The 10,091-nt window shown below is 51.8% G+C and overlaps 1 protein-coding gene across 4 annotated transcripts in view; it reads left to right on the top strand.

The window, feature by feature from the left end:
- Positions 1–10,091, top strand: part of MGRN1 (mahogunin ring finger 1) — a 54,933-nt gene continuing 44,842 nt past the window's right edge. For all 4 annotated transcript variants that reach the window (XM_060648356.3, XM_060648355.3, XM_060648358.3 and 1 more), the window contains exon 1: positions 1–258. In XM_060648356.3, the coding sequence (XP_060504339.1) occupies positions 171–258 (88 nt within the window). In that variant the 5' untranslated portion in view covers positions 1–170. The remainder of the gene's footprint in view (positions 259–10,091) is intronic.

The raw sequence follows: 10,091 nt of genomic DNA, 5'->3' as shown, positions 1-10,091 counted from the left end.
CCGCCGTGGCGTCGGGCCCCCAGCGGAGCTGAGGGTTGGGGCTCGGAGGCCGAGGCGCCCGCGGCCGTGGGCTAGTGTCCGTGTGGCCTGGTCCGGGGCATGTCCGCTTGAGGACGCCGCCGCCGCCCGCGTCCCGGCCCCGGCCGGCCCGGCCCGGCTCGCCGTGCACCATGGGCTCCATCCTGAGCCGCCGCATCGCGGGCGTGGAGGACATCGACATCCAGGCGAACTCGGCCTATCGCTACCCCCCGAAGTCCGGTGAGCGGCCGCTCGGCTCCGCGAGCGGAGGGCGAGACCTGGGCCGGAACCCGGGTGGGCAGGGCGCGCCCGCGCGAGGCTCTCCGCAGAGGGTGCAGTGGGGGCTCTGCCCGGCCCGCTGCCCTCCCTGCTCCTCCCGGCCCGGGGCTCCGCGCGACCTCCACCCGGGCCGTGGGTGGAGCCCCGGGCTGCCTGCCCCGTCCCGGCTGGGTGACCTTGGGTCAGTCACTTCGCCTCTGGGCGCCTCACTTTTCTCGTCTGCACACAGGGGAGACTCACCGGAAAGCCTTAGGGCTGGGATGAGGTTCGGGGCGCGATGCTGGTGAGGGGTTAGCACGGTGCTCGGCGCTTAGCTTGCGCTTACAAAGTGGTCATTGTCAAAGGGATTGACATCACACCATCGTCAGTTTGGGCTTTCTTTGGTGGCTTGGTGTGAAGACTGGGCCAGTAGTTCTGAACACTGCCCATGCCATCTGGACAGAGGCTTAGCTCTCCTGTGTGTACGTGAATGGGGGGTGGCAGGAGAGGGGCTGGGCCCAAGGAGATTTGATGGGGTAAGGCTTGGAGCCCTTGCTGGAGAACAGGAGACTGGTTGGAGGAGACCTGTCTGGTTCTCTGGTCTCCTTTTCCGTGGCAGGGAGACTTGAGCCTGCAGCAAGGAAGTGACTTTCCCAAGGTCTTAGACCTGGGTGGAAGCACATCTAGGCGCAGGACCACAAATCTGACCCCTGTGGACTTGTTTACACTCTGTTTTGCTGCCTCTAAAGAGTGTGGACTGACCCAGGACTTTAGCTTGGGTTCTTTCCTCTCGATCTCCTCGTGGGGTCATTTGCCTTGGAAAGAAGAAGAAGAACAGAGAACTTGGACCTCAGGGGGTCTTTCGGTTGGATCACCTGATCCTGGCTTCTGAAGAATCTGATCTGCTATCGGGGTCTTGTAGGCCTCACAGTTGGCCTTCACGCACCCACCAGGCCAGGTTTCCTTTGAGTGTAGCCGCGGACCACCCACTCCCACTGGTAGAGAAGCTTGTTAAGCATGCATTTCCCAGGCCCTGCCTCAGACCTGCTGGGGCCTAGCAACCTGCGTTTAAACTCATTTCTCAAATGAGTCTGATGTCCACTCAGATTTAAGAACTGCTCTGTGCTGATTTTGGAAGCCCCCAAAGGGGGAGTGTCTGGGAGAATAGAGGGGTGGAGACCAGCACAGCGTTTTGGGGCAGTCAGAAGGGGATGATGAGGCCGAAGTGGGCAGAAGCCACTGTTGCCTGCTTGTGTCCCAAGCATAAGCGCAGGGCAGCCCAGCCTGGTGTGGGGATCCCTGAAGGCCTGCGGGCTGACATCCCCACGTCTCATGAAGCAGTTGTTTGAATTCATTGTCTTTCATCTCCGATGTTCTTCCAGCCTGTCTTTGTCTGAGTGATTGGAGGCAAGTTGCGTAGCCCCCTGGGTCACAGTTTCCTTATCTGTAAAATGGGTTGAGCCCTGTACAGTGTTTAGAACAGTGACTGGCACTGAAAGTCCTCCTAAAATGTTAATTGCTGTAAAGGTTTAAAAAGGAAATTAGGTGGACATTTCAGACCCTAATAGCAGTTAGCAGTAGCATGGCAGAGATATCAGAGTTTAATGTGGCATTTCCTATGTTAATCCAGGACGAGGGCCACATACTTGATGTTCCTTCATTTGGGTGTTTGGATGAAACCACAAGTACAAGGCCTTTATAACACAACTTTCAGATTCTGTGTGGTAGACCTGGCTAATCATTCAGGACACTCTTTGTCACCAAGCCTGGACTTGGTTTCAGAAGCCATTAATGAACATGCCAGTCGGCCACAACTAATCGATTAGGGTGGCACGCAGGTGAATGTCATGGGCTACCTTAGAGCACCATAGCAGTGCTTGCCTGGACCTGTCCAGTCCAAAACCTGTCCCCTGGGCTTCCTTGTCCCTCGGGCCACCTTGCTCAGGGAGGGTCAGTCTGAGGCAGAAATTACCTTAGCAGGACCTTAGTATGTTTCTCCAAGGGTGGACAAGGTCCCCAGGGGTATTTCAGATGATTTTTAGGGGTTGGCCCTGTGGACCATTCAATCGCTTTATGAGAAAGTTATCTTCTCAGGTCTCTGTTAATTTCATCGATAATATTGAGGAGAGAAAAATTGGATGCTAATATATTTTTTTTAATTTTTAACGTTTATTTATTTTTGAGACAGAGAGACAGAGCATGAACGGGGAAGGGTCAGAGAGAGAGGGAGACACAGAATCTGAAACAAGCTCCAGGCTCTGAGCTGTCAGCACAGAGCCCGACGGACGGGGGCTCGAACTCACGGACCGTGAGATCATGACCTGAGCCGAAGTCGGACGCTTAACCGACTGAGCCACCCAGGCGCCCCTGGATGTTAATATTTTTTAACATATCTGTAGCACTGATCCCTCCCAGCTTTATTGAGACTTAATTGACATATAACATTATGTAAGTGTAAGGTGTGCAGTCTAATGATTTCATAAATGTACATGTCAGGAAATAAGGTGAGTTAGCATCCTCATCACTTTTTTTTTTTTTTTTTTTTTGTGGTGGGAACTTTTAACATCTGTCCAATTTTCTTTTGTTTGTGGAACTTTCAGCATGTACTGCAACAGTACCTAGCTGAAATTTAATTACATTTGCTTTGTTTTCGTTGTATTTATTTATTCATTTTACTTTTTAAGCAACTTTATCGAGTTGTATGTCATATGACTCATCCAGTGTAAATGTATGATTTGTTGACTTCCAGTAAATTTATACAACTGTGCAAATCAGTTTTAGACATTTCCATCACCTTCCAGAGTTTCATTGTGCCTGTTTGCAGTCCATCTCGGTTTCCACCTGATCTGGCTTCTGTCTTTAAAATATGCCCTCTCTGGACACTTCATATAAAAGGAATCATCCAGGGGCACTTGGTGGCTCAGTTGGTTAAAGGTCTGACACTTGGTTTCGGCTCAAGTCACTATCTCATGGCTTTGTGAGTTCGAGCCCCGTGTTGGGCTCTGCGCTGACAGTGCGGAGCATTCTTGGAATTCTCTCTCTCCCCCCTCTCCCTCGCTCTCCCTCTCTCTTTGTCCCTTCCCTCCTCATGCCTGCTTGGGATTCTTTCTCTGCCTCTCTCTCCCCCTCTCTCTCTGTCCCTTCCCTGCTCATGTGCACATGTGTGCACTCTCTTTCAAAGGTAAAAAAGAAAAGGAATCATACAACTTGTAGTTTCTTTTTTTTTTTAATTAAAAAAATTTTATTTCAATGTTTATTTATTTTTGAGAGACAGAGAGAGACAGAGCGTGAGTAGGGAAGGGCAGAGAGACAGGGAGACACAGAATTCAAAGCAGGCTCCAGGCTCCGAGCTGTCAGCACAGAGCCTGACGCGGGGCTCGAACCCACACAGGGTGAGATCATGACCTGAGCTGAAGTCAGATGCCCAACTGACTGAGCCACCCAGGTGCCCCTTAAGTTTTTTTTTTTAACATTTTATTTATTCTTGAGAGAGAGAGACAGAGCACGAGCAGGGGAGGGGCAGAGCGAGAGAGGGACACAGAATCGGAAGCAGGCTCTAGACTCTGAGCTGTCAGCACAGAGCCCGATGCGGGGCTCAAACTCACAAGCTTGTGAGATCACGACCTGAGCCGAAGTTGGACCCTTCACCAACTGAGCCACCCAGGTGCCCCACAACATGTAGTTTGGTGTGTGGCTTTTTGCACTTAAAACAACGTCTTCGGAGTTCTACCACGTGGTAACAGGTGTCTGTACCTTTGTGTACAGATATAGTACATGTTGTGTATTTACCAGTTAACATTTGGGTTGTTTCCGGTTTTTGGCTATTATGAATAACACTGCTATGAACACTGAACATTTGTGTGGCCCTTTTTAATTGTCTATAGTATACACGTTGGAGTGGAATTGCTGGGTCATATGGTGATTCTGTGTTTAACCTTCTGATGAAGTGCCAGACTGTTTTCCACAGCAGCTGCTTCATTTTATATTCCTGCCAGCGGTGTGTGAAGGTTCCAATTCTCCACATCCTTGCTAACAGTTATTATTATCTATCTTTTTTTTTTTTTAAACTGGGCTCTTCGCCCAACAGGTAGGTTCTCTGCCCATCTTGGAGCTGAGCTTGAACTCCGGACCCTGAGATCAAGAGTCACATGCTCTACAGACTGAGCCAGCCAGGCACCCTGTTGGCCTACCTTTTTAATTGTAGCCATCCTTGTGGGCATGAAGCGGTATCCCATTGTGGTTTTGATTTGCATTTCCCCATGACTGAAGACGTGGAGCATCTTTTCATGTGCTGTGTGTGTGTGTGAGAGAGAGAGAGAGAGAGAGAGAGAGGCGCACATGGCAGAAGTCTGTTTTTGTCTTTTGTTCATTTTTTAAATTATTATTATTTTATTACTTTTAAAAAATTTTAATGTGTGTTTATTTTTGAGAGAGAGAGACAGTGTTCGTGAGCAGGGGGAGGGGCAGAGAGAGAGGGAGAAGGAGGCACAGAATCAGAAGCAGGCTTCAGGCTCTGAGCTGTGAGCACAGAACCCAACGCGGGGAACGAACCCACGAACCATGAGATCATGACCTGAGCCAGAGTCCCAACACTCAACCGACTGAGTCACCCAGGCGCCCCTGTTCATTTTTTTTAAAAAGTGGATTGTTAATCTTACTGAGTAGTAGTTCCGTTATTCTGGATACAGTAATACAGTTCATTTATCAGCTCTGTGATTTAAAGTTTATTTATTTATTTTGAGAGGGAAGGAGTGAGAGAGAGCACATGCGCGAGTAGGAGAGGGATAGAGAGGGAGAAAGAAAATCCCATGCAGGCTCCGAACTGTCAGCAAAGAGTTGGAACTCACAAACCATGGGATCATGACCCAAGCTGAAACCAAGAAGTCAGATGCTTAACCAACTTAACCCAGGTGCCCCAATTTATCGATTTTTTTTTAATGGTTAATATTTTTGGAGTTATAGCTGGGAGATCTTTACCTTGTTCAAGGTTACAAAGATTTTCTGTTTTTTCCATACAAGTTTTAGAAAAGTTTCAGTTCATGCATTTAGGTCTGTGATCCATTTTGAGTTAATGTTTTCTTGTGTGTATGGTCTCAGGTAAAACTCCGAGGTCTTTTCTTTGCATGTGGGGATTCAGTCATTTAATTATCATTTGTTGAGAAGACTGTCCTTTTTCCATCAGGCCACCTTTGCACTTTTACAAAAAGTCAGCTCCGTAACTGTGAGGGTTTGTGTCTGGCCTCCCTTGCCGTGACCACACAGCCGGCCGGTCTCCAGTTGCGGGTCAGAGCAGGACTTAGGACACCACGGCGAGCTCCTAAAGAGAAGGTGCGGACATGTGGAAGCCAGCGCAGGCTGCAGCCACAGAGGACGTGGCCGTGGGCAGCTGCTGCCGCGGTCTGTCCTCCCGCTGTTCTCATTACTGTTAATTGTGTGTCTCAGAGCGCTGCTGGCTGCCCTGCCCTGGTGTCTGAGGGAGGTCGTGCTGGGACCAGGTCACCCATGAGAAGGGTCAGAAGGAGGGACCATCAGACATGTGACCTACTGGCCCAGGCAGGGGAGGGGGGGGGAGATATGCCCGAGATGTAAACCTTTTGTTTGTGCGTGTGCTCTCACAGTGTTTTCACCTCCTTTATCTTGCCGGAGCCTTGCCATGTACTGTGACCCTAGACTTTTGTCCTCTAGTGGAGGAACTGGAAATCAGCCCGGGCCTTCGTCACCCAGCATCTGAGTCTCGTGTACAGTAGGCGTTTGACAGATGCTCGTGCAACAGGCCTTGAAGGAAACGAACCTCACCTCCTCGGTGTACGGACTGCTCACAGCGGGCTTCCTCATATCCCGTGGGGTGTCTGCCGGGGATCTGAGGACTCCTGGGTCTGCTGCCAGGTGGTGGAGGGGCCCAGGGCATGTGCAAGACCTTTGCTGTGAGCCTAGGTCTTGCTGGCAGTGTAAAAACATCCCGAACACTCGTGTCAGGGTCTCCCATTTCCAGGGTGGGGCCTTGCTGACTGATTTATTTGGCAACTGAAGAAACGAACTGAGGCCGAAGTTTGAGATGAAGGCGGACGTTCTCTATCATCAGGGGCATTCTGGGTCCCTGGGCCATCATGTCCCAAGGGAGTGAGCTTGTGCTCTGAGCCCCGTGTGTCTGTGACAGTAGGATGGGGAGTGGATGGGGAGAAGGAGGCTCTGCCTGTCCAGGGCCAGGTTCACCTTCTTGCTCAGAGACTTTGCACCATCGTCACCAGCGTCGTGTGGTTCAGCTGGATTCATATTCAGCTTCCCCGTGTCACCTGTGCTGTGCTCATAAGAGAACTAGTTCTGTGTTTCTGCTCATGTGAACTTGGTTTGGGTTTTATCGTTGTAAGAGCTGCATAAACAGGCTGTATTTTCTGAGCTTCCGCTGTTATGTTTTAGGTAAAAACAGTAAAAAACTAACAGCAACAGGAAACAATTTGAACGGGCCATGGTGGGTGGGCATCTGAGCACCCGTTTCCCTGCAGCAGCGACCCTGGGTTACTGGGGTTCAGGAGCCGGCCACTGGGGCCCAGGAGCTGAGGTGTGGTGGGTCCCCCGGTGAGAGTGCCGCCTGCCCTCAGGGTTCTGAGAGGTTTGGAGCTCTGTGTTTGTTTCTGAGGTCCCTGCATCGTGTATTCAGTTCAGGGCATGCGTCAGGGCACAATGACTCTGGGGACTTGTCATAGTTTCTCTGGGAATTGTTAACACACCGTCACTTTTTGTTGACTTGAAAATAACAAGACCGTCAGCTCCTGCTAACCTCGTTGCCAGCCTCGCTGCCCTGGGCTTTGTTGGACTCTCACGTCCGTGAGCCGGCTCCACATGCTTGTGCAGCCTGGCACTCGGGGAAGAAAACCCAGGCCTGTGCTGGTCTGGCCGCTCGGCCACTGGGCTTTTGATCCTATGCCAGGGCGGTGGCTGCTGCCATTCCAGTGAGCCGTGGCACTGAGGGCCCGGTAGCCCAAGATAAAAGGGGTGTGGGTTTGTACTGGTGTGTGAGCGCATGCGTGTGTTTTCTTCCTCACGGTTGGGGCGGCCTGTATTGTGTTTATAGCACACCCATCCGCAAACACGGAAAGTCACGGAAGATCAGTTTAGCACATGAGATCGAGCCTGTGTGGTGGGAGGAGCACTGGATTCAGAGTCCTGAGGCCTGAGTCTGTCCTCAACCTGTGGCCTTGAGCCAGGCGCTTGCTCTCTGGCCCCATTTCCCTGACTCACTGGGGTTAACCTCTGGTTCCCAGGCCTCTTCCAGTTCTGACTCCGAGAGTCCACGTGAGCTGGCAGGGTGGGACCGTACCCTGCCCTGCTGAACTTTTGTTTTTCAGCGGGCCCAGAAGTTTCCTGGAGGCCGGCCTCCACTTCCTGGATGGCCCCCGTGGACAGTGACCCCTGCCGCCTGCCTCGCTTCCCAAGCCTAGTGCTGTCCGGACCGGTCGTTCTCATGGGGTCGTGTTCCATTTGGCATTTCCTGTGTGCGTTTCTGTGTGGTTGTGTACAGTCACTCACCCTCAGGATTCTGTGTCGCTCCATAAAATGGTGTCCCATAAAAGGGCAGATGGTGTCACATGCACCACCCATGTGGCGCCTGTTTCGGCCTCAGTAAATAACAGGGGAATTGTTCAGTTCCGCTCACTGCCCCTGCGTCTGCCCAGCTCCTCAGAGATGGGAGAAGCAGGCTCAGCCCCTGCCTGTGCCTTAGGGGGTGGCCGCCCCTCCAGGATGGGAGTGGGAAGGAGGAAGAATGAGGCCCACACCCTCTGCTGTTTGCAGAAAAGCTGATGGCATGGAACCGCGTGGGAGAGGGGCCCTCGCTGCCTAACACGAGATCAGTTGGTTTGCTTAGTCATGGAGCCAGGTGAGGAGGCGCGAGCCTCGAGGAATGACTGATGGAACGTCTCCCCACCTCTGTGTCTAAAAGAAGTCCTGGAGCCACTTTCCCTGCCCTTTCATCCTGCCTGATCCTGAGTCGTGCCCTCTCGCTTGGTCCTGGGTGCCCGACCCCCCCAAGTGGGCAGACCGCCGTGCTGGCTCCCTCCAGGTGGCCCTGGCATCCACCGTTGTGATGACTGCAGCCTTCTGTTATCCACACCTGACCCACAGGACATCCCTGAGTGACCAGACTCCCTGGGGGCCTTTCGGGGTTGTGTTCGGTTGTGCACTGTTTAAAAAATGTGTGCGTATATCCACAATACACAGATCTTCCTCAACTTATGATGGGGTTGTGTCCCCATCGAAAATGCATTGAATACATCGAACCTGCCGAACCTAGCCTCATCTCCCTTAAATGCGCTCAGAGCACTTTCGTGAGCCTACGGGTGGGCAAAATCACCAACACGAAGCTGGTTTGGTGATAGTGTTTGACATCTCATGTTTGTTGAATACCATACTTACAGCGAAAACCAAAATGGTTCTCTGGGCTCAGAATGGTCGCAAGCACGAGTGCTTACCTTGTGACCGCATGGCTGCCTGGACCTGGGGCTCCTGCCCTGCCCATCTTCCCCAGGGGAGGCTCCTACCTCAGATGGTTATCTGGGGAAAAGATCCACAATCACAATTTGAAATGTGGGTTCTGATGAATGCATATTGCTTTTGCACCATTGTAAAGTCTAAAACTCAGAAGACAAACCATTAAGTGCGGGACTGTCTGCATGTGTTTGTTTAACATCGAAGTAAATAACAACTTAAAAAAAGTGAAGGGTAACACGCATTTAGAAAACGTGTAAATCATAAGTTTGATGAATGATGACAAAGTGAACATGTTGAAGAAATGGAACAGTCGCAGCCCCCAAACCCCCTTGGTGCCCCCTCCCAATCTTTGCCTCCCTCCTCCCTGGGAGGCTCCCTTCCGAGTCCACCAGAGGTGATTTTGCCTGTTTTGAATGTGACAGCTGGAACTGGCCGCTCTTTGCTCCTCTGCAGTGAGGAGGCCCTCATACCGTTCATGGTGACACTAGTCAGCTTGGCCTCCTCTGTGTTAGAGTCCAGTGTCTGTGGATGCCACCACATCTTCATCCATGGGGAGGGGCGTTGGGGGAATTTCCAGTTTGAGCCCTTATGAAAAGCGCTGCTGTGCACACTTCTGTGACTGCATTGGTGCCCGTGATCAGATTTCTTTGGGTCCATTTTTTCCCTAATTGTGGTAAAGTACACATAACAGTGCCCATCTTTTTTTTTTTTTTTTAACGTTTATTTATTATTTTTGAGACAGAGACAGAGCATGAACGGGGGAGGGTCAGAGAGAGAGGGAGACACACAGAATCCGAAACAGGCTCCAGGCTCCGAGGAGTCAGCACAGAGCCCGATGCAGGGCTCGAACCCACATACCGCGAGATCGTGACCTGAGCCGAAGTCGGACACTTAACCGACTGAGCCACCCAGGCGCCCCAACAGTGCCCATCTTAATAACCGTTTGAAGTGCGCAGTTCAGTGACATCCCTGTTGTGCAGCCGCCCACTGCCCTCTCCCTGTGCGGCTCTTTCCCTCTCGCACAGCTGAACTCTGTGCCCTTTACACACAGACTCGCCGGTCCCCGGCACCCACCACCCTACTTTTTGTGTCTGCGAGTTTTCAGTCCCCTGAGGACCTGTCTCTTGGGGGCCATGGTCCCAGCTGGCGGTGGGTGCCGAGCGGTTGGTTGTGTGTGCTGGGCTTGCAGCAGGTTTTGAGGTGTTGTGGGGCCGCTGCACCAACCTGCACCCTCATCAGCAGAGCAGAGTTGTGATTGTCGTGCGTTCTCTCCTGGGGAGAGTCGCGTGTGTGTGTTTGGTTTTCTTCGTAACTTTAGCCATGGTTGT

The sequence above is a fragment of the Panthera onca genome, chromosome E3 (genome assembly GCF_046562875.1).
Source record: "Panthera onca isolate mPanOnc1 chromosome E3, mPanOnc1 haplotype 2, whole genome shotgun sequence".
Lineage (NCBI taxonomy): Eukaryota > Metazoa > Chordata > Mammalia > Carnivora > Felidae > Panthera > Panthera onca.
The sequence above is the reverse complement of the archived record's forward strand: the minus strand, read 5'-3'. Positions and strand labels throughout refer to the sequence as shown.